The following is a 24,567-nucleotide window of genomic DNA, read 5'->3' as shown; positions in this document are numbered from 1 at the left end:
TGTGTTTTAAAAAATATGTTTTATTACTACCAGCAGGAGAGGTCTGCATGGGGTGGTAGGTACTCTGGGCTCAGGGTGTGTGTGGTCTATGAAAAGATGATGACGATTGGGAAGCCGGGAGGAAGGGGCCGGGTCTGAAGGCCAGCTCCACGGGCCCCTCAGACGTACTTCTGGGAACGGCTAAAGGAGTCATGGCAAGCTACCGCCAGGCCACCAATAAGATTAAGAAATTCTTGGAAATCTAGCTGCCCATCAGAGTTGGTGTCCAATCTCTTCATCATGCGGTCAAGGACCGCGGGGTCCTTCTGGCTCTGCAAAGGTAATAATAACAATGATATTAATAATAATAATAATGGTAGTATCTTTATGTTGTACTTTCTAAAATGCTTTCAAACATGTTGCCACATTTTATTCTTACAAGAGTAGGGGTTCTAGTATTCCCACTACCCAGACGCAGAAACAGAGGCAAAGTGACTTGCTTAAGGGGGAAGACCTGAGACTTGAACCCAGGTTTTCTGGCTCCTAGTCCAGGGTACCTTATGTAACCCCAGGGTACCTTAATAACCCCTAATCAGGGGTTATTCAAATTTTATAAAAACAGTGGAACACTTTTTCCAAGTGAGTCACTTAGAGATGGTTCTGTCGCAACACCAACATATAACCTACACAAAAGCAGAGAGACTTGAAGTGAAAGCAGGATGAGGCCCTGTCTATAAGCCTTGCCCTCCACTCGCCCAAGCCACCGGTCATGCCTGGCTGCTTACATTAAGTCACTTAGAAGTCAGTAGGCCATGTGGCCATTGGCTACCATATGAGACACTGCACATATAGGCCGTTTTTTCTGTCACTGCAGAAGGTTCTCTTGGACAGCACTGCCCTAGAGGCTTAGGCATAGAGGAATAAAATTAGAAAACCCTTCTATTAGGCCATTTACCATTTTGCAAGCTCTTTTTCTTCAATGGTAAGGAAGTTTCCCTATGTCAGGTAATTTGATAACTTTGATCTTTAAAATGCATCTTATTCAAAGAAAAGAAGGCAAAAGGATCCTTTACTAGTCACTCAGAGCTCACTCTGAGGCCTAGGCGCTGGGCCAGGCTGCTCCGTGGACCCCCCCCCCCCCAGTGAATGTAAAGGAGGCGGGAGAGTGGGGGCGGGTTAGCTGCTGGCCCTCCATTCCTGGCCACTCTGCCAGTCTGTTTCATGCTCTGGGTAGCTTGGCGGGTGAGGGCTGGGCCCAGTACCTTAGTGAAGGCGGCCAGTTCTGTATTCATGAAGGTTAGGAACTCAGTCTTGGAGAGGGTGCTGGCGTTCCTGTCCTTCCCAGCGTACCTCTGGAAAACAGCAATCAGAGACTCGATGCACCGCTCGGTCTCTGTGGGGCTGGACATTTTTGCCTTTGGAGAAAAAAAAAAATTCAGGGCTCAGACAAGGGCAACATATCAAGGACTGAAGTTAGAGAACACTCCCAGAGAATCCCGTCTCTTCATTTTGGATCAAAGGAGTTTCCTAAAAGACTTTTTTTTTTTTTTTTTTAAGGGGGCTAAGAGCCCTAAGACAAGCATAGAAAGTCACATTTTGTGAGCTTCCCTTCCACATCGCATCATGTTTATTCCAGGTGAAATGCAGTGAGAGTAAGCATGGAGCACATGGGTAAGTCTGAAAGCAGTTGACTGCCAAGATGAGAGGAAGGGTGACAGGGTCCACTGATATTTCTAGGACATGTGGGTAAATATATGTATAACTATACATCCACACATCCATGTGCATACCCAAGCATTGTCTACAGATTTAAAAATTTCCTGTCTTCCAAGAGTATATGGAGACTACTGTGATGAATGAAATGGCGGTTATTTCTAAAGCAATACTGAATTCCTGGGACTCAGGCATTTTTTAGAAGAAAATGAAAAGCATAGCTATTATTGTGTATGGGGTGGGAGATCTGAGGATTTTTTTTGATGTTCAAAAGCAGCTTTCATATTTGAAAGTTAGAAATCATGTATTTTTATTATTATTATTTTTAATCTTCACCTGAGGACATGTTTAGAGAGAGGAAGAGAGAAACATCAATGTGAGAGAGAAACATCAATCGGTTGCCTTCTATACATGCCCCGACTGAGGATCAAACCCAAAACCCAGGCATGTGCCCTGACGGGGAATGGAAATGGCAACTTTCTGGTGCCCAGGGTGACGCTCAGCCAACTGAGCCATTCATTCCGGGTGGGCAGCAACCATGTATTTAACACCTGAGAAAATGGAGGCATGAGAAGGGAATGGCCACGGAGACCACCCCTAGAATCTCGCCTCCAGGTCCCTTCCTGCAGCCCCCAGCCCTCACCCCTGCTCCTTCCAGATGCCACGAATTCCCACAGGAACGGCTGGGGGGCGTCTCCGGTTACTTCACACCAGGAGGGTTGAGATGGGGGCTCTCGGGTTGCGGCTCGCGCAGTTCCCGTGGCTGCACCAGGAGCAGGGGGTTGAAACCCTGCGCTGGGCTCCGCTTCCCCTGGGCGAGGTCTGCAAGTAAATTCTCCTGCTGGGGGTGCCCAGCCTTCCAGCGGGCACGCGGCCCCAAGTGAAGAACGGCGGGGCTCCCCCTGGTGGAGAAGGGCAGCAACTGCACACTTTCTGCAAAACTTGCGGGCCACACCCTTCCTCTAAAGCTTTGTCTGGGGCATTAACCATGATCTACGTCTGGAGGGTGACTTTTCCTGAGATGTACTTCCTGGAGCCCAGAGCCAGAGGCTGTCAGGCCCCGTAATTAACGTGCTACGGACTGATCAGAGCCTCGAGGCTGCGCGGGGGGAGGCCTCCTTTCCTGCTTTCTGTAGGCTTTTTTTCTAGCCTCTCAGTCTCTCTAGGTGCTTTGCCAGCCTACCCGGGTGCCTGCTACCCACTTCGTCTTGGAGGTTCTATAAAGCCCTTCCAAAGGTGATTCTAAAGAACCCTTCCAGAGGTGGGTTCCTTCCCAACAGTCACACTGTTGCAGCTTTTTTCTTAAGGAGAGAAAAGTGTTGGTAGGTTCAGGGTTTGGGGGAGAAACAAAACAGCACAGCCTAGAAACAGATGTGTTTGCACAACAGCTTTTCTTATCAGGACTAAAATCTCACTGTCTTACTAGTGTATCAGATGACAGGAACAAGAGCGGCTAAGAGGGCCTACCAGACAGGGTAGAAGGTTCCATATTAAGGAGCAAGGGATTTGTGATCTTTTAATAGACCTACAGAAGCTCCCTCTGCCCCGTTTCCTTGTGGGATTCAGCTTGCTTTGCTTTCCAGATTCAAAGTGGCCTTCTGCTTTAGTTTTTCCTTCTTAACAATCATTCTTGGCTGTAGTAATTCACTATTTTTGTCCTTTTGAAAACTTGCTATCAGCCACATGGAGAAAACTAAAACCCCAGAGGTAATTTTCCAGAGCAAAAGAAACACAATTATCAAATTACTGAAATGGAATTGCCGAATTTGTACAGCTGGAGGGATCTTTGGGGATGGTTCCCAAGGAGAGAGGCCCAGAGATTGGAAAGCTCTGCCCCAGGTGGGGCAGTGGCTGAAGGTGAGGAGACAGGGGATCGCCTGCCTGGAGGCCAGGGCTCCACAAACCTCACTGCATCCTCAGAGTTGTATTTGGTAGGAACCATGAGAGTGAAAGAATTTAAAAAATGCATACTAAACACTCAGCATTTGAGGAAAGAAAAACAGTTCTCATTCTTAACCAACACCCCCCCTTTCCTTCCAAGGACCCATGGTGTCATCCACCTTCCTCCTCCAGGGCAGTCACGCCAGGTTTCACCGCCTACTGGTGTTGGCTCTGCCTTTCCAAGTTTCCATGTGACTTTGACTGTCCCTTTTGCATGGAAAGGAGAAGAGGAAAAGACTAGCTAGGTGGGGAGACAGATTGCCACACTATAGCAGTGGTTGGCAAATGTGTTTGGTAAATGGCCAGATGATAAATAATTTAGGGCTCTGTGGTCCACAATGACTACTAGTCATTCTGCGTTTGTAGCGGACCAGCAACCAGACAACTGGTAAATGAATGGGTGTGGCCGCCTGTGCCAATAAAACTTGACTTGTAGATGCTGAAGTGTGATTTTCATGTAATTTTCATGTGTCACAAAGTAGTATTCTTCCTCTGATTTCCTTTGAGCCACTTAAAAATGCAAAATCCATTGGTAGCTTGGGGAGGGAACAGAAACCCCATTTGGTCCCTGGGTGGAGGTTTGCTGACTCCTTTCACCAAAGAGGAGGTAGATTTTGGAGGTGGCTTAACTGAAAAGGTGGAGAATTCAAGGTGGGGATGGCAGGAGCCATCCAGGTGGTGCAGTGAGTGTCTAAAAAGGTGGTGGGGAAAGGAAAGGAAAGGAGGGGCTTAGCTGGGCTGGGCTCCTTCCACATTCTTGGCTGAGGCTGTTCCTGGGACGGGCTTGCTTCCGTCTCTGTGTCTTGGCCTTTTGCCTGCAGTTACTGAAACTTCCATTTTCCCAGGGCTCAGACCACAGTTCTGAAATGTGCCTTTTCTGGTCCATGGGCGTAGCCGGTGCCGCGCACAGACCTCCACCCCTGCCCGTGACCTGTCTCCTGGCCTCGGGGACCCGGGTGGCGCGGGGCCCGCAGCACAAGCAGGACCCCCGCCCCCTCCCCCTCCCCGCCGGGTGGGACCGGGGGCGGCCCCCGCAGCGCCCCCAGCGCCAGCCCCTCATCTCCGCCCGGGAAACAGAGAATCTCCCGTGGCCGCCCCGGGCTGTGACTCCAGGGAGAAGGTCCTCTCTTCTCAGTTCCCTCCCACGGATTGATTTTTCCTGCTCTGCTTCCCGCCACGGCCCCCTAACAGCCAGAGATCAAGCCTGGCGGGCAGCATGCTGCGGCTTTTTCTTCTGACTGCAGAGGGAGACAGGGAGAGTCGGGCTTACCATGTCGGCGCGGAGCGAGGCGCGGAGGCTGCGAGCGGGGAGCGGCGCGGCGGGCTCTGGGCGGCGGGCGGGCAGGGGCTCGGGTCCCCGCGGGGCCCCGGCCACGCCCCACATGGCCCCGCCCCGCCAGGGCCGGCCCCGCCCCTCCCGGGCCCCGCCCCGCCCCTCCTCCGCTCCGCCCCCGCAGGGACTCGCGCCCCGCCCCTGCCCCGCGCCCCCGCCCCTGCCCCGCGCCCCCGCCGCGCAGGTCTGGACTTGTCCGCCCCGCGCGCGGCTTCGCTTGTCGCTCACACGAAACCCCCACGAAGGAGCCTTAAGCGGCCCCCCGCCCCGTGAGCACTGGCGATTCCGGGCCGTCGTGAATGAGCTTCCCCGGCCGTCTAGGGGCGGTCGGGCCTTAGCCCAGGCGGGTCTTTTCCTAGCAGGAGCCCGTTCCGCTCGCGCAGGTTGGAGACGCGGGAGGTACCGTTCGCCGCCGCGCAGCACGGGGTGTGGCCCGCCGTGGGGGAGTGGAGGTCCCCTGGCTCCCCGGCTGGGTGTGCTTCGCACTGAAGCTGGTGGATGGAGCGGTGACTGGTGCCAAGGGGAGCCCCTGGGTCTTAAACTTCTCTCTAGACTGACGGCAGTTCAACAAACTCCAAACCCCACGCTACTGCCGTTGGAAATAGACCCAGGAGACACTTCTGCCTTTAGTGACTTCTCTGCCTCACGAGGTAGCTTGAGTGAAACCGAAGAAAAGAGTTGAATCAAGTACCTGTGACTTGGCCCTGGCCGGCTTGCCTAGTGGTTAGAGCATCAGCCCGGGTCCGATTTGGTTGCAGCCTCGACTCCCCCGCCTGCGGGAGGTAACCAGTCCCTGTGTCTCTCTCACATCCCCCCACCCCACTCTCTCTGAAAAGCAATGGAAAAAATATATCCTCCAGTGAGGATCAAAAAATAAATATGACTTGTCCAGAGCCAGGCTAGGGACCAGGTTAGGGGTGAGCCCTTCCTTCCTTGCACCGAGCGCCTGCCTGTGGTGGCCACTCCCCAGGGTCGCGCAGAAATGGGTCGTTCCCCTGTTAGGGTTTCAGCCAGAGGAGGGAGAGTTCAGGAAAGAGGGCAGGAAAAGGGAGCTTGGGCAAGGTGGGTAAACAATGTGTCAAACGGAAGGAGTGAAGCGGGCAAGGAGCTGAGGATGAGCAGGGAGGGAGGGGGGTGTTGGTAAACTGATAGCGAGAGACTGAAACAAGATGCAGATGAGTGAAGGGCTGCCCCAGAAGGGCACATGCCCAGGTTGCAGGCTCCATCCCCAGTGGGGGGCGTGCAGGAGGCAGCCCATCAGTGTGGTTTCTCTCATGTTTCTCTCTCTCTACCCCTCTCCCTTCCTCTCTCTTTAAAAATCAATGAAAACATTAAAAAAAGAGAAAAGGCACACGGAGAGGCTTGCGTAGGTTTACAGGCTGCAGAGAAGGAGTTGTCAGAATGAGAAGGCAGGTGTGCAGGTTGAAGGGTAGGCCTGATGGAGCAGGGTCCTGGGGAGCTTGGGCGGGTGGAATTATTCCGCCGAGCTGGAGGACAGCACCGTGAGCGAGGCTGCAGGGAGGGCCGCAGAGCAGCACCCTCCCTCATTCGCCTGCCTGAAGCAGGAGATGAAGACAGCTGTGACTGTCGCCGCAGGACTGGAATAGGAGGCTTGAGGAGGTCCGCAATGGTCACAGAGGGAAACAGAAAGGGGAGCTGACTCAGACTGGCTGAGTGGTGTAGAAGCTCAGGAAGCTATAATTTTGCAGTGACCCTAACCACACGGTTGTGTGACTGTGTGGCTGCATGGCTTTCTCCAGGTGGGCTTAGAGGTTTAGTCACTGGACCTAAGAGAGAGGGTTGGGGAATAGATTTGGGGTCAGGGTTTCGCTGGATGGGGCTATCAGAAGGATAAGGCAGTGTGTGTGGTGTGGGTGAGAAAAGGCTCCAGTTGCTGGAGCATTGAGTACAGGGCCAAAAGGAAGGGGCAAGGGCGTGGAAGGTGGGTGGGCGCAGGGTCTCTGTGAAATCCAAGAACAAGTTAAGCAGAGAAGAAGAATGGAGAGAGCTGGGGATGTAAGACTTTATTGGTATAATGCAGTCTTTCCGTGAGTTTAATATTTTATAGATAAAGGCCTGATGAATGATAGCAAACTCCAAGCATGGCTCTGGGTGTCAGACTGATTCCAGCTTAAGCAGAGTGGACGTGAAGGTGGCCAGGAAGCTATGAGGCGGGGGTCGGGGGGGGGGGTCACCCACCTCAATGACGAGGAGAGGAGGAAGAGTGGGATTCAAGTACGAGAAGCGGGTTGTACTGTCTGAAGTGAAACGGGTATGTGACACTGATAGCTTAGGGCCGAGGGTTCAAGTGTCATTGCCACTTTTCTTTATATACTTTATGCTCTAACCAAATGGAATCACTGATTATCACCAAAACATCTTCTCTACTTTCCTATCTCTTTGCCATTGCTCAAGCTTTCTGTGTTTGAAACACCCTTAATACAGTTCCTTCTGATGAAATTCTGTGGCTTCTTCAATGAAGCTCCTCCTTCGTAAAGCTTTCCTGATCTCCACCACCATCCTTTACCCTCCTGTAATATTTTGTAAACATTTCTTTTTTTGGGGGGTGGGGGTTAATATTTTGCTATTTGTGAAAGGTATGTTAATAGATGTTTTATCTTTTCTGACAGCATGTGAGTTCCTTGACATTATGGATCTGTCTTATTTACCTTTGTGTCATTGATAGCTATTTGCACACAGTAAGACCCAATGGATGTTTATGGGATTCAACAGATAGGATGATTTCAGAGTAGAGGTTGTGTCTGGTTACTTTTATATGATTTAACATTCATGACATTGTTAAATAAGCTTGTTCCAAGAATTGTTTGACCCTCTGTATTATTTTTCTTTTTGGGGGGAGGATCTCAAGATATTTCTATTAAGAGTTTTAAATTTATATTCATTAAGTTATTCAATAAGTATCTATTGAGTACCAGATACTGTGCTAGAGTTTGAGGATGCAAAGATAAAAAAGTCATGGTTCCTGTTTTTGAGGGGCCCCAGATCCAATTTGATCAATAAAACAGGAATGGGATCCTTCCAGAAACTGAGCCGTCCGCATCAGAAGGTGCTCACCCAGTCTTTAGGGGGAGGCTCTTTCCGTTTAAGTCCTGGGCTAGAAGGTTTACCTCCTGAAGATAAGAACCATAAGGGGAGATCCTTAGGTTTGTCTGATCACCTACACATCTTGCCCAGAGCACTGAGGCCACATCTGCAATGTTCAGGAATGACCCCACCGTCTCTGAATCCCCTGCAGCATAAAGGGGAATGCTGGGCAAGGAATCTAAAGGCCCGAGTTTGAGTTCCAGCCCTCTCTCTTATTAGATAAGCTATTTTCTAATTCCGAGCTTTAGTTTGCTCGTGTGTAAAATGGGGATAATAATTAAGGAGATAATAAATATAAAAGGGCTCTTTAAATGGTGAGGTGTTATACTAATGCTAATTACTACTTTCAGTATTGCTGTGCGGATTAAACAAAATGCGCTTTGTAAATTGTCCTCTGCGGATGTTGGGTGTCATTAGTTTTATCCCTCTAAGCCCTTTCCTCCTCTCACTTCCCGTTGCCTCTGTCCTAATTGCTGGCCCTCATTAATTCCCTTACTTTTAAGATGGCATCTTCGGAGCAGCCAGAGTCCCTGTGTTAGCAGATGGGCATTGACTGTCTGCTTTCCTCCACTGTCTGCCCACATGTAGTTATTTTTATATTCCTTTAGGCATCTTTCATGCTGAAGGCTGGAAACCATTAAAGTCCTCCTCAAAGTTGCTTTTAGGTCTTCAACTATTGCTTCAGAGTTGAGAAATTTTCTCTTTCCTAATGAGCCACAGGAAATTGTCACATGCACATTAAATTTCTCCTCCAAAAAGGCCACACAGTATCAGATCCATGTCCAATCGGTCGTGATCTGAATGTGTCGACAAAATATTCGGAATGGATCTGTATTGCTTAATCTTTGTCTAAAGATTCTTCGTCTTGGAGTTCGAGGTCCTTTATGGTATAATCCCCGCTGCTTTTTTCATGATTTCCCTGATTTTTCATCATTCACTGTTAACTCTGGTCAGTGGAACTTTTCACTGCTGCCTGTAAGCAGGGTTGATCTTTTAGCCAGTTCTCAGTGGAAAGGCCACCCTAGTTGTGAAGATATTGAAATTCTTCTCTATCAGTTGTTAAACCGCCTCTCTTCTTGCCTGAACCCTGAGCGCCAATCTATCTGAAGCTCCAGCCAGTCCTGTCCCTCTCCTGGGCCACAAAATTCCCACAACCAAGTAACTTAAGGGTTAATGCATGGTGTGGTGAGGGTCTCTAGGACATGCCCCTGACCAGGAATTGAACCTGAGACCCTTTGGTGGGAAGGCTGACCCTCTAACCACTGAATACACCGGCCAGGGCTCCACCCTCTTCTTAATGACTACATAGCATTCGGTATGTGATACTGTGTCTGTGTTATAGATACACGTTGCCAGGAGCACTAACAGTAGGCTTTTTATTGAAAGACAACTAGATAGTTTTCATTTTTGCCCCTAAGAAATATTTCAGAAATCCTGCACCTATACAGGCATATCCGAGGAGAAAGTCTTGGAAGTAGAATCAATGGTTTCCAGAATACGAGCATTTACAACTTTGACAGACGTTGCAAAATTATCCCTCGAGTGTAATAGTTTTTTTAATTAAAAATTTTTCAGTGACAGTTGGCATTCGATATTATATTAGTTTAAGGTGGACAGCCTAATGGTTAGACACACATAACTTACAAAGTGATCTCCCTTTAAGTCTTGCACCTACCTGACACCGTATGTAGCTATTACAGTATTATTGACTATATTTCTTAAGAGTTAACAGTTTTTGATAGAAAATAAGTCACTTCTTAGGTGTGTGAATCAGCATGTCCGCTGAGACACAAACACTGACTGGACACAAAGGAGTTAAAGGCTGTGGTACATGCTTGTGTTTCAGCCCAGATTTGTGGCATTTCTGAAGCCTGTTACCTCTGGAGTGCTGCTTGGGCCTGGCTGCCTCCGTTAGCCGCCCTCTCCTCATTCCCAGCCCAGCCCAGCCCAGCCCAGCCCCCTCCCTCCACATGCTGGAATTTCCCTCTGTCGCTTAGTCACCCCTGGCAGACAAAGCCGGCCCATGAACAGGAATTACCTGTTTCTTAGTCAGCCTCGGCTGCTGAAACCGGCTTGCATTTCCCAGTTATAACCCAGGGCCTGCATGTGGCCTCTCCTTGTGGATTGCTGGGTGCTGTTTGGAGAAAGAGAGGAAAGCAAATACTTTTCTAGAGCGAGACAGCTTGAAATTTAAGAGGGCAAATTCAAAACACAAAAGAAAGCAAGTTTAAGAGACTCACAGTGTAGGGATGGGAAGATTATTTAGTGAGTAAATATTTATGGAGCTCTTACCCTTTCAGTTCCATGCCCCAGTGGTTGCCTGTGGGCTGTAGGGCATGAATAGGGCCCGTGCCTGCCTGGGCCTCCTGTTCTGGTTTCACATGTCAGGAGGAGAGAGGAACCCCTCTGTACTTGTATCTCCAGATTTCATGTCGTATGGATAAAGGCCCTCCTCCTCTCTAAGTCAGGCTAGTCAGTAATAGATCTAGTTGCGCACAGAAAACTAGTGGTTGTGATGGTCCCAGTGGAAAAAATGACGTTTGCTCCTATAGGATTTGGGGCCTGGGACAGGGTAGAAGCTCTGAGCCACTACCAGGAAGTGACTCAGGGACAAACAATGTCTGAATTCTGCTTTTTTTTTAATCTGGAAGGAGGGTGGGTCCCAGGGTGGGTCCCTGAGTGGAGCCCCTGAGGGTTCACAGGACCCAGCTGGGGGTGTGGTGGGGGTGGTGGGATGGTGGGATAGGGTGGTGGGGTGCTGGAGGTGGTTAGGGGTGGGGGGTGAAGGAGTACGGGGTTGGGGGGTGGGAGTGGGCTGGGAGTAGGGTGAAGGGATGGGAGTAGTAGGGTGGTGGGGTGGTAGGGAGTGGGCTGGGGGTAGGGTGAAGGGATGGGGGTAATAGGGTGCGGTGGTGGGGTGGTAGGGAGTGAGTGGAGTGGGGGGATGGTACGGGTGGGGAATGGGCAGGTCTGTTAGGCTCTAGGCTCCACTTGACTTCTGACCTAGGACACCTCAGAGGTCAGGTCTCTGATTTACAGATAGAGTACCACCTGTTGTCACCTATTTGGGGGCTATTAGAATGCCAGGAAGGCTTGCCCCAGAAGCTGCCAGAGGGAAGTGCTGTCATGGTACCTCATTCCCTCCCCCACCTTCATTGCCCACAATCCCAGAGGGCAGCAGCCCCTGGGACTTCAACTGTGGGGAGGGCCGCAGGGGCTGGAGTTGCTGCGGGTGCAGAGCTGGTGGTGGGAGGGTGGGGCAGGAACACCTCGTTCATTTTGTAGACACACTTAATTCATTTCGGTTTCTCAACTAATGAAGAATTTACGGAACCGCAGGAATCATATGAGATCTTAAACCCTCAGTATATTGGGAAAAATGATCAGCATTTACCATCTGGATCCAATGCAGCCTTTATCTATCATCTACTATTGATCTTTGAATCATTTTTATCATTTATAAAAGTAAAGAATAGAAATCTTACCATTTATAGTATGGATGGATCTAGAGGGTATTAGGCAAAGTGAAATCAATCAGTCAGAGAAAGACAAATGCCGTATGATTGCAATATATGTGGGATCTAAAGAACAAAATAAATGAACAAACAAAACAGGAACAGACTCGTAGACACAGAGAACAGACTGAGGGTTGCCAGAGAGGAGGGGTGTGGGGGGCTGGGTGAAAAGGTGAAGGGATTAAGGAGCACCAATTGGTAGTTACCAAATAGTCATGGGGATGTGAACTACAGTGTGGGGAATATGGTCAATAATATTGTAATAACTATGCACAGTGCTGGGTGGGTACTGGAAATATTGAGAACACTTCGTAAAGTACATGATTGTCTAACCACTATGTACACCTGAAACTAGGACAAAATAATATTGAATGTAAACTGTAATTGCAAAATAAATAAAGTAAGAAAGAAATAGAAAAGTAACATTATTAGAAATTATAATAAGAATTTAGATATAGAAAACTCAGATTTTTATTCCATATTTCCTGGATTTGAAGATATATGCACACACATATTTGCTTAAATTTTTTTGTATACATACATAGATATATGTGTGTGTATGCATGTATGTGTGTATATATACATATATGTGTGTATGTGTATACATACATACATATATACACACGACACACATATATGTGTTCTTTGTTCCATGATTGCAAACATTTCCATTTTTAGAATTATAAACACCAAATGACCAACCTAATGAGTAGCCATGTGTAGTTTTATCTTGGTCTTTCCTTCCATATAGGAGCTTTCTTCGCTTTTCAGCAGGGTGGCTGGAAGGCTGGCTCCTTGGGGGAGTAATTTTTGACATTACTTGCTCTCCAGAGCTGGCTGATCATGTGCAGAATCATGGGTGCTGGAATGAACAGGTGGACTGTGAGTGGACCCCACCCTTCCCATCCAGGAGATTTTGCAGATGAAAGCCACATCCTAACACCTATTGATTCCCATGTTACAACATTTCTGAAATTCTCATTTGTCTTAAAATTGAAATGCATAGTATTTAACATAGTATTCTTCCCTGCCCCCCAGCGAAAAAGTTGCTTTTTAATTAACAGTGTCTCTTACAGCTCAGTGTCTTTAGAATAAAGGAAATGCTGTAGGCACCCCACCTATCCATGAAGGATCTGGGTTTGAGAACTGCGCAGCACTTTCTGCCCTGCAACCTCAACTACAGAGGAACACGAGGAGGGTAGAATCTTTCGTCCACTTGAAACTCCAAGAAAACAGGATGTAACCTCTCACTGTCAGCCCAGGGCCAGGGCAGTGAAGTGGGGTCCTTTCCCCAGTCCCTGTTGCCTCGACAGATCTACTCGGGACATTGCAGTCAGTCACCACAAGGTGGCGAACAAGCCCCGGCATGAAGCTCTGAGGCCCACACACCTCTAGGGCGCCTTCCTTTCTAGATGGCCTGTTAGTGACCAGCTGACCAGCCGCACTGTGGGTAAAGACACAGACTTTGCTACTGTCTTGTGAGTCCTCACCTTGCAGTTCCCATTTTTCTGTGGTATTGGAGTCTGAGCACTAACTCTCAGGCTCTCGTTCTCATTTGGAGGTGATCTCCGCTTTCTAATTCGCCTGTGGCACTGCCCGGGAGAAGCTCCCTGCAGTGTTCATAGTCGTGGTGCAGATGGCAGGAGACCACCAGGTCGTTTCATGGTGTCAGGTCCCCTGTGGGAGATCAGAGGAGTCGCTCCTGGGGTTGGCTACCGTAGGGTCCATTCTGACTCTGCCTGCTGTGCAACCTCAGACAACTTACAAAACCTCTCTGGGCCTCAGCAGCAAGATCAGGTGGTCATCACCTCCTGGGTGTGTCACCGGAACACTGTGCGACTCAAGGAAACTGTATTGTGGTGTGTTTTAAGATCATCTGAGGAAAAGCTCGGTACGAATCCCGGTTATTATGTTTATTATGGGGTTCAGTGTGATTTACCATGAAGCATTTTCCACCCGAATGAAGCTTCTTTAAATACACTTAGGCCAGTAATTACAGAAATGTAAGACTTCCCGCAACCACATTGGCAATTAGGAGGGAACCGGGGCGCGAGGCAGACTCCCAGGTCCCTGAGGCATTCTTGCTCAGCTCGGTCAAGCTTTTGTCTCTCTTGTAAGAAGATAATAAACCCAGTGACTAAAGAATAGTTACATTTAACTGACCTTCCTTATATATCAAGACCTATTTCTGAAACTATGATTGTTAAGGATTTTAAATAAGATCCAAATCAGTATGGGGTACAACTTTCTTTCTGGTGGTTCAAACATATTAATGTAACTGTAGATCTCAAAGTAATTTTTATTTATACACAATAATGTGTAGATTCTTGATTTTTGAAAAAATTTGACATTACAGATAAAATCTCAGACTTCTCTACTAGCGCCATCAGTCCTGGTCCCTTTTCACTCTTTGCAGAGTTAACAACCACTATAAGTTCAGTGTTTTCCTTTCAGATCTTTTCTCTGCCTTTTCACGTTTATAGGTAGAGAAAACCAAGAAGGATTCTGATAAACATATGCCGGTCATAAAGAGATAGGAAATTACAACTAGTAAAAGAAAATATTACACTTTCAGCTTTCTGACCGCAGTTTCCAAAAGAAAACACCATCAGTTATGTGGCCCTTCCTTGAAAACACCATTAGTTATAGGAAAGTAAGATGTCATTTTTTTTTTTTTTTTTTAATGAGGAAAGATAGGATTTCTTAGAATTAAATTCTAAAAGGAATGTCTCATGTGGGACTTTATAAGGGTGGGCACCTCATGATGAAATGGGCAAAATTCTCAGCAGCGATTTGACTGCCAAACCAGTGGCGAATTCTATGTGTCTATTTTGTGTAGTTTTGACAAAGACTGAGGATGTGAATGAGGAGTTGTTATTTAATGGGTATAAAAAATTGGGTAGGTGACTTTAAAACATATCTCAGTGCAGGTGATTCTGAAGCAGAGCTGAAACGAGGTCCCTTTAGGTGGCCTTCTTGTGATTTTGCACAGGCCAGGGATGGCATTGAGGCTGCGTGAGGCAGGGGGGTTTCTGCCTCGTGCACAGTCATCTGCGGATGGGGCTCCCCAGCAGGAGCGGGAGGTTGTCCTCTGTGATGGGCACAGCCTGCTGGCACTCCCCCAGCTCTGCCAAGAAGGTGGATCTTCAGACTCTACAGACCAGAAGAGCTGGTGTCAGGCAGGGTGACATTATGAAAACTGAGGCGCTGAAACATCTTCTCACCTGGGTAGAAGGCTGCACATCTCTGCATGGAGATGGGCCAAGGTGGAGGAGACCTTTCTCTTAATTACCACACTCTGTGGGTAATGTGTCAGGAATGACTGAAAGTCAGTATGCGCTTTCATATGGATCATGGGCATTAGATTTAAGAACGAGGTGATTCTGATTGGCTTGGGGAAACTGGCCTCTACCTGCCCTATTTGAAGGCTTTGATCAGGGGCTGCTATTCAGAGCATCGGCATCTTCAGAGGATGTGTCACAATCCCTGGCAGCACCCAGTGGCAGTCACTGACTCACCATGGTGCCTCCTGGGGCCGGGGAAGCTGTGCTGGAAGGAGAAAGTGGCCTCTGTACAGCTGTTTTCTTTAGACTTCTCCATCTTCTGGTTTGTATCCCGGTTAGATTTATGGACCCAGAACCTGAATGTTCTCCTGGGGATTTAACAATGAAGGAAACTGATGTATCCTGTGCCTAGGGGGGCAACGGTAGAGATCTGGAAGGAGCCAAGATTGGGAACTCAGGAGGCCCGTGGCCTACCACTGGCTCCGGCAGCTGGCCATGAATGATATAGTAGTTAAAAGATCAGTGAGCTTCTGGGAAGAGGTAGGACTTAGCCCAGGACTCTAAGGACAGATATGATTGAGGAAGTAGAGAGGGATTTGAAACACATTTCAGGGAAGGTGAATCACAAGTGCAGAGCCATGGAGATGGACGCAATAATACAATGAACACCTTGCCTTTGAGTAGTTCTTTGCGGTACTTTACAGCTAGCTGTATTCTTCATGAGGGCAGGGGCATGCCTATTCCATTCACCAGGGCATGTCCAGTGCCCACCAGTGCCTGGCACATAGCAAATGCTTATTAAACACGTTTAAATGAAATGATTGCATGAAATCGATCCCAACAATGTTCCTATCAACATTGTAAGATAGGGTTTAAATGATCAAGGTGACAATTAGATGACCAACCCGGTGCTCTTAGTAAGAGTTCTACATTTCTGAATTGTAATAAAAGAGATATTATAGAGTGTTTGATCAGGTTAGACTCAACGTGGTATGTAGGAAAGGCGAAGGTGTCACAGAGACGTCTTGACCAGAGAGATGAGAACAACAAAATTGCAAAATTGAAGGAAGCTGAGTATGTTCAAGGCTGACTTGAAAAGAAAGACTTGGAGGAGACAATAGCTGTTTTAAAATATTTGAAAGGTTTTCATGGGGATGAGAAATGGGATAGGACAAGAAAGGAACGAATGTTCACTCAACACATATGGCATATCAGGAGCTTACGTGGGCTGTCTTCCTTAATCTCCGTAGTCCCTTTTAGGTAATTATCCTCTTGAACAGATTAAGGAAGACTCTTAGCTGTTATGTAACTTACCTATGGTCATGCACCCAGTAAATGGCAAAGCCAGGATTCAGAGTTGAAATGTCTCAAAATATGTCTCTGAGCCCATGAGTTCCTTCTTTTGTGTAATGCCAGAGGACAGAGCTAGAATTAATGGTTGAAACTCTCTAAAAAGCAAACTTCAGCTCTTATTAAGAACACTTGAAGGAGCAGAGTTGTCTGACAATGGTATAGTTTGCTCCTACAATAATGAGACTCCTGTCACTAGCACTATTCAAAAAGAGGCTGACTCACAACCCACTGGCTAGGTGATAGGAGGAGTCCTATCACAGGAAGAGGTAAGGTTGAAGTGGCTCACAATGAAGGGCAAAGAACTCTTCCAACGTGAAATGTCTATGGAGTTTTAGGTTATAGTTTCTATTCAGAGAGCCGAGGTTGGATCTTGCCTTGTCTTTGAACAATGTAAAGGCTGGCTCCTTACCCTTTTACAGGCATTCCTATTTTTTTCAGTGTTTACTCAAGACTATTTAACTAATACTCATACTTTACTCAAGACTATTCAACTAGCACCCATACTTCTGAGTGGGCAACGACTCAAAAATATGGCAGAAGGAGGAAGGAGGTGGCTCTCTACCTAGTATTTAAAAAATAATTTAGACTTCTGTACAATTAATCACAAATAGCTCTTCTATTACCAAAGAACAGACCCCTTTTTCTTCTCCCAAAAGTCTCTCTCTTATGGTCCCTCTGTGATGTCCTCTCCGTCTAATTTTATATAGGGATAATGAAGACACAGAGTGGTGAAAAGAAGGTGATTTATATGGAACTATATTTAGGAGCCTCTTTTCTTCAAAGATCAACCGAAATCTTGAATGAAGGCTCCACATAAAACCCCTATGATGGCTCCTTTGGAAAAGATGGCTAATAAAGAAATTTTTAATGATTTTCTGTAATAATGGAAAATTTGATAAGCACAAACGCTTTAGTTTATAGTTATGACTTCATTATCTTTTTTACTTATCATATAAGCAGTAGGAATCTACTTGGGATGATAATTCACCAAGCAACTCTATATTCTTAATGTCCCTTCTGGAATCCTCTAAAATAAAAATATACAAAAAGAAAAAATTCATTAGAATTATAAGCAGAACTGGAGGAGAATCACAACTGAGTTTCAATAAATTTATGGAAGTAGAAAAGTGAATGGTAGAATGTTTATGAAAGAAACTGGTGCAGAAAGACACAGCCCAGACTGTGTTATGAAGGAGTGGCAGAGGTGAAGGCAGATCTGGCCATTGGAACGTGGAGAAGCTCTGGACTCAGAATTAGCAGGTGTAATAGAGGATTTTTCCCCAGTGCAATTAGATGACCAAGAAATAACTGTTGAATAAACAAATGAGAAGGGCCATATGAGTCCAGCTCTGAACTTTAGTAGCCCTTAGAAAAGTTTACAAACCATTCTGTTTGACTTCTTTATTTGGAAATAGGAAAGAAGGGGCAATATTGTTTAGAAATTCCAGAATTATAGTTGATTAAATCAAGTAACATGTTAAAACATTTAGCAAAAAAGTTTGGTTTATAGTGCACTCTACTGAATTAACAACTCTGAGAAGGCTGGGACTATGTGTGCCTTGATCACTTATATCACCAACCCAGCATAGTGCCTGGAGCATAGTAAGTACTCAATAACTATTTGTTAAGTGAACAAAAATTGAGAGAAAAGTACTAAAATGAAAGAGTCCTGGTCCACAATTAAGGGAAAATGGGCTGATTCCAGCCTATCTCTAGCTCTATAACTTTGGATCTTTTCTTTCTTTTTCTAATCTTCACCTGAGGATATTTTTTCCATTGCTTTTCAGAGAGAGTGGAAGGGACAGAGAGAGAAAGAGAGAGAGAGAATCATCAATATGAGACAGGCACATTGATAGGTTGCCTCCTGCATGTGTCCTCACCAGGGCCAGGGATTGAGCCTGCAACCGAGGTATGTGCCCTTGGCTGGAATCAAACCTGGGACTCTTCAGTCCACGGGCCAACACTCTAACTACTGAGCCAAACCCGCGAGGGCTGGATCTTTTATTTCTATAGATTTAATATCCTCATGAAAACTGAAAGGTATGCACTAGACAATAATAATCTTCATTTATTGAGTCCTCACCTTATATTTTGCACACATTATTTCTACTCTTCAATCCTGAAAGGTAGAAACTATTATCCTTGTTTTATAGACAATTTATGCTTGAAAAGATTATGTAACTTGCTCATGTTAGACTGCTAGGCCTTTTTCATATTGAGACATAGATAATCATTACCAAATACCCTTAAGTGAATGACAACTGTTTTCAGTTCCTAGACCACTAAATACTGAGTTATGATTTGATGCATAATTAAAACAGACAAAAATAACTGTTTGCCAAACATTTATTATTAATTTTTAATAGTCCAATCATTTCAACAAGAATGTCTCCAAGGTAGTATCAATAGGCTTCAAAGGATTGTGGGCTGATGGTTCTTCTTAAGGGCCTATGGGAACTTGCCCATTTACAAATTTCTCCCTTTCCCTCCCCCAAACGCTCTCTGTGATCTCTTACTGGCCCTAGAGCAAGATAGATGTCTACAGGATCCTAAGTAGGTTTCCTCTCAGGTAAATTTAACAAAGGTAGTAATATTATGAAATTTGTTAAAGATTGGGGGAAGAGAACTGAGCCCTATAGACTACAGCAAACAGTTTTAAAATTTGAGTTCTGGAGTTGTTTGAGAAATACCTTACTTTTGCTTTATGAGATTTTAAGTGTTTATGGAGTTAACTGTAAAAAAAAAAAAAGTCCGATTCAAATTCTAAGTCTTAAAGCTAAATCATATTCTTAAGAGATATTTCTTCCAGTTATGGCTGATTTCACAGGGATTTTTTTCTGTGTTAGTCAGTTTCCCTATACTATTCAAAGGTTGTAAAAATTCAGTCTCCTTTCAGAATCTGTGCTAATTATGCCACAAAAGATGAGAGGCTATTTGGAGGTAAATATTAATGTAGTTTAGGCCCAAGAAGAAATACCAACTTGAACACTAAAAATATCTAAACTCTCCACAAGATAGATCAACCATTAAAAAAATACACCCAATTCTTTTGATTCACATCATATTATTTTTATTAGTTTTGAAAGCAATAAATTAACATGCCCCCCAAACAAAACTCCTTAAACAAGTTAAATGATGTTTTTAAAAATGCACACCACATCTACACCAAAGAGCAAAGACATCCTGCAGTAAAGAACTACTTGAGGAAGAATAAAGGGTAGAAGTACATGAAATGAGTATAGTTTAAGATTTTGGAAAAAAAGACATATGCTAACATAACAGAGTTTTCCCACAACCAAAAACATTTGAGTTATTTGGTACCCAGTGTTTCCCATTTTCCTTTGCAGAAGCTTTGGCAAGTGTTGGGATACCGCAGCATTTCTTAAGGGCGGTATTGGGATCTCTGCTCTTGGATGTACTCATAGAGGGGGCTGGAGCGCACTGGGACACTGGCAAACTGACGCTTGCCAGGCTCCAGAATCTGCTGACGGCCCTTGTCTTTTTCCTCCCGGACTTGGCCACGCCTCTGCGCCTCCTCCTGTTGGCGGAGCTGCTCTTCCTCCCGGAATTTCCTTTCCCGCTCCTGCCGGCGCCTCAGTTCTTGCTCCTCCTGCAGCTGCTGCTCTTCTTGGCGACGCAGCATCTGTTCTTCCCGTTCCTGGAGAAGCTGTTGATCTTCACGGAACTTTCTGTCCCGCTTCTGACGAAGCTCTTGTTCACGTTCCTGGCGGCGCAGCTGTTGTTCCTCTTCTCGGAGTTTTCTGTCGCGCTCTTGGCGACGCAGCTGCTGTTCTTCGAGTTCCTGGAGGAGCTGTTCCTCCTCACGGAATTTTCTGTCGCGCTCCTGGCGAAGCTCTTGCTCCAGTTCCTGGCGACGCAGCTGCTGTTCTTCCCGTTCTTGGAGGAGCTGTTCCTCACGGAATTTTCTGTTGCGCTCTTGGCGAAGCTCTTGCTCCAGTTCCTGGCGGCGTAGCTGCTGTTCTTCGAGTTCCTGGAGGAGCTGTTCCTCCTCACGGAATTTTCTGTCACGCTCCTGGCGAAGCTCTTGTTCCAGTTCCTGGCGACGCAGCTGCTGTTCTTCGAGTTCCTGGAGAAGCTGTTCCTCCTCACGGAATTTTCTGTCGCGCTCCTGCTCCAGTTCCTGGCGACGCAGCTGCTGTTCTTCCCGTTCCTGGAGAAGCTGTTCCTCCTCACGGAATTTTCTGTTGCGCTCCTGGCGAAGCTCTTGTTCGAGTTCCTGGCGACGCAGCTGCTGTTCTTCGAGTTCCTGGAGAAGCTGTTCCTCCTCACGGAATTTTCTGTTGCGCTCCTGGCGAAGCTCTTGCTCCAGTTCCTGGCGGCGTAGCTGCTGTTCCTCCTCGCGGAGTTTTCTGTCACGCTCTTGGCGACGCAGCTGCTGTTCTTCACTTTCCTGGAGGAGCTGTTTCTCCTCACGGAATTTTCTGTCGCGCTCCTGGCGAAGCTCTTGCTCCAGTTCCTGGCGGCGTAGCTGCTGTTCTTCGAGTTCCTGGAGAAGCTGTTCCTCCTCACGGAATTTTCTGTCGCGCTCCTGGCGAAGCTCTTGCTCCAGTTCCTGGCGGCGTAGCTGCTGTTCTTCGAGTTCCTGGAGAAGCTGTTCCTCCTCACGGAATTTTCTGTCGCGCTCCTGGCGAAGCTCTTGTTCGAGTTCCTGGCGACGCAGCTGCTGTTCTTCCCGTTCCTGGAGGAGCTGTTCCTCACGGAATTTTCTGTCGCGCTCCTGGCGAAGCTCTTGCTCCAGTTCCTGGCGGCGTAGCTGCTGTTCTTCCCGTTCCTGGAGGAGCTGTTCCTCCTCACGGAATTTTCTCTCGCGCTCCTGGCGAAGCTCTTGTTCGAGTTCCTGGCGACGCAGCTGCTGTTCTTCCCGTTCCTGGAGGAGCTGTTCTTCCTCACGGAATTTTCTCTCGCGCTCCTGGCGACGCAGCTGCTGTTCTTCGAGTTCCTGGAGGAGCTGTTCCTCCTCTCGGAACTTTCTGTCTTCTTCCTGCAGGCGTTTTTTCTCCTCTCTTTCCTCCTTCAGCAGCTGCTCCTCCTCGCGCTGCAGCTGCTCGCGTTGACCTGGCTTGGCGTACAGCGTGTGGCGGCGCCTCTGGCTTTCCTCCTCTAGTTGCCACCTCCATTTTTGGTCCTGGAGCCGCTCCCTCTCGCGATCCTCTAGGAGGCGCTCTTCCTCCTGGAGCTGCTGCTCCTGCTTCCTCTCGAGTCGCTGTAGGCGCTGCTCATCCTCACGGAGCAGTGGCTCGGGCTCCTGAAGCTGCTCCGCCCTCAGCTGCTCCCGCTGTGCGGGCCTGGCCGACAGCCTCTGGCGGCGCCTCTCTCTCTCCTCCTCAGCCTGCCACTGCTCCTCTCGGAGGCGCTGGCTCGGCCACTGGGCGTCCTCCTCCCGCTCCAGCTCCCGCAGCCTCTGCTCGCGCTCCTGGAGCCGCCTCTCTTCCTCTTCCTCCTGCTTCTGGCGGCGCCCCAGCGACTCTTGCCTGCGGGGCCTCGAGTAGACTTTGCTCTGCCGGGCGTCGGCCTCTCTTTCCAGCCTCCGCTGCCACCTCAGGGTGCGGCTCTGGCCCTGCTCACGGGCCTCTTCCTGCCGTACCTCCTCCTCAGCCAGCTCCTGCTCGCGCCTCTCTGCCTGCTGGCGCCTCAGCTCCTTCTCTCTCCTCAGCTCCTGCTCCCGCCTCAGCTCCTGCCTCAGCTCCTGCCTGCGCCTCTCTTCCTGTTCGCGCCTCAGCTTCTGTTCCAAGCGAGGTTCCTGCTCGCGCCTCAGCTCTTTCTCCCGCCTCAGCTCCTGCCTCAGCTCCTGCTCGCGCCTCTCTTCCTGCTGGCGCCTCAGCTTCTGTTCCAAGCGCGGTTCCTTTTCTCGCCTCAGCTCTTTCTCTCGCCTCAGCTCCTGCCTCTCTTCCTGCTCGCGCCTCAGCTCTTTCTCTCGCCTCAGCTCCTGCTGGCGCCTCTCTTCCTGCTGGCGCCTCAGCTTCTCTTCCAAACGCGGTTCCTGCTCGCGCTTTAGCTCCTCTCGCCTCAGCTCCTGCTCGCGCTTTAGCTCCTCTCGCCTCAGCTCCTGCTCGCGCTTTAGCTCCTCTCGCCTCAGCTCCTGCCTCTCTTCCTGCTGGCGCCTCAGCTTCTCTTCCAAGCGCGGTTCTTGCTCGCGCTTTAGCTCCTCTCGCCTCAGCTCCTGCTCGCGCTTTAGCTCCTCTCGCCTCAGCTCCTGCCTCTCTTCCTGCTGGCGCCTCAGCTCCTCTTCCAAGCGGGGTTCCTGCTCGCGCCTCAGCTCTTTCTCTCGCCTCAGCTCTTGCTGGCGCCTCTCTTCCTGCTGGCGCCTCAGCTTCTCTTCCAAGCGCGGTTCTTGCTCGCGCTTTAGCTCCTCTCGCCTCAGCTCCTGCCTCTCTTCCTGCTCGCGCCTCAGCTTCTGTTCCAAGCGCTGTTCCTGCTCACGCCTCAGCTCCTTCTCTCTCAGCTCCTGCCTCAGCTCCTGCTCGCGCCTCTCTTCCTGTTCGCGCCTCAGCTTCTGTTCCAAGCGCGGTTCCTGCTCTCGCCTCAGCTCTTTCTCGCGCCTCAGCTCCTGCTCGCGCCTCAGTTCCTTTCGCCTCAGCTCCTGCCTCTCTTCCTGCTGGCGCCTCGGCTCCTCTTCCAAGCGCGGTTCCTGCTCTCGCCTCAGCTCTTTCTCTCGCCTCAGCTCCTGCTCGCGCTTTAGCTCCTCTCGCCTCAGCTCCTGCCTCTCTTCCTGCTCGCGCCTCAGCTTCTCTTCCAAGCGCGGTTCCTGCTCGCGCTTTAGCTCCTCTCGCCTCAGCTCCTGCTCGCGCTTTAGCTCCTCTCGCCTCAGCTCCTGCCTCTCTTCCTGTTCGCGCCTCAGCTTCTCTTCCAAGCGCGGTTCCTGCTCGCGCTTTAGCTCCTCTCGCCTCAGCTCCTGCCTCTCTTCCTGCTCGCGCCTCAGCTTCTGTTCCAAGCGCGGTTCCTGCTCGCGCTTTAGCTCCTCTCGCCTCAGCTCCTGCCTCTCTTCCTGCTCGCGCCTCAGCTTCTGTTCCAAGCGCGGTTCCTGCTCGCGCTTTAGCTCCTCTCGCCTCAGCTCCTGCCTCTCTTCCTGCTCGCGCCTCAGCTTCTGTTCCAAGCGCGGTTCCTGCTCGCGCCTCAGTTCCTCTCGCCTCAGCTCCTGCTCGCGCTTTAGCTCCTCTCGCCTCAGCTCCTGCCTCTCTTCCTGCTCGCGCCTCAGCTTCTGTTCCAAGCGCGGTTCCTGCTCGCGCCTCAGTTCCTCTCGCCTCAGCTCCTGCCTCTCTTCCTGCTCGCGCCTCAGCTCTTTCTCTCGCCTCAACTCCTGCTCGCGCCTCTCTTCCTGCTCGCGCCTCAGCTCCTTCTCTCTCCTCGGCGCCTGCCCGCGCCCCTCCTCCTGCTGGCGCCTCAGCTCCTGCTCGCGCCTGAGCTGCTGCTCGCGCCTCTCCTGCTCCAGGGGCTCCTGGCGCCCGCGCCGAAGCCTCTGCAGCTGCTCGTCCTCCAGGCGCTCCCTCCTCAGCTCCTGCCTTTCCCGCCGGGGTAGCGGCTCCTCCTCCTGGCGCTCGCGCTGCTCCCGCCGTTCCCGCCTCAGCATCTGGTTGCGCAGCGGCTCCCCCTCCTCCGGGCGCGCCTGGCGCTCTCGCGCGTCCCGCCCGGCCCTCTGCTCGCCCAGGCCGCGGTCTCGCGACGGGCCGCCCTTCCCCTCGGGCTCGGCGTCCTCCTCCAGCCCCGAGGCCTCGGCCAGGGCGTAGTAACAGGCCTGGGCCACCTTGAAAACGAACAGCAGGAACTCGTTGAAGTCCACGAGCCCGTTGCGGTCGCGGTCCAGGAGCTCCAGGATCAGGTCCACCGTCTCGGGATCATGCGGTCTCTGCGGAAAAACGGCGAACAAAACCTTCATAATGTGCCGCTGACAGTAAGTTTCTCACACACAGTAAATATTTCATGATGTGCAGACACTCAAAGGACATTAAGAGCAATTAGACCCCCCTCCCCGTGCGTATGGTGTTCTGTCCCCACGGAAGATGCGAATCCCTCATTTCAGAGCTTTCGTTTGTTGGAAATGTTTGCATCTTGTAACTGAACGCGGATTAGAAGAGCACCAGCTCCCTACAGCCGGGTGCGTAAGAATGCGCTCGTCCTCGAGGGAGGCCGACAATGGAAGTGCATGAAGATTCGCAGCCGCCACTTCTGCCTGAAATAGTTCCTCTGATTTGATTTTTATTCCATGTTTGAAAACTGGACAGAACACTTAGGGCAACACCGTTTTACTAGTGAACAGTATGATTTTAATTATTGAAATTTGGAAGTAATCTTAAGTTCCTTCCAAGTCGATCTAGTTTGACCTGAC

At 49.1% G+C, this 24,567-nt stretch overlaps 1 protein-coding gene across 1 annotated transcript; it reads right to left on the bottom strand.

The window, feature by feature from the left end:
- Positions 1-5,011, bottom strand: S100A11 (S100 calcium binding protein A11). Its single transcript, XM_081121230.1, has 3 exons — positions 4,904-5,011; positions 1,242-1,394; positions 1-311 (listed from the first exon to the last, which is right to left on the bottom strand). Exons 1-3 carry the CDS (start codon positions 4,904-4,906, stop codon positions 159-161), a joined length of 309 nt encoding a protein of 102 aa, XP_080977356.1. The 5' UTR covers positions 4,907-5,011; the 3' UTR covers positions 1-158.
- Between the last annotated feature and the right edge of the window lie 19,556 nt (positions 5,012-24,567).

Source organism: Miniopterus schreibersii (genome assembly GCF_964146895.1).
Source record: "Miniopterus schreibersii genome assembly, chromosome: 19".
Taxonomy (NCBI): Eukaryota; Metazoa; Chordata; class Mammalia; order Chiroptera; family Miniopteridae; genus Miniopterus; species Miniopterus schreibersii.
This window is presented reverse-complemented; position numbering and strand designations above follow the sequence as displayed.

Excerpts from the sequence above, each read along its gene's own strand:
- S100A11 (XM_081121230.1), bottom strand. Across the intron at positions 312-1,241 it reads AACTGGCCGCCTTCACTAAG|AGCCAGAAGGACCCCGCGGT; the intron begins GTACTGGGCCCA and ends TTACCTTTGCAG.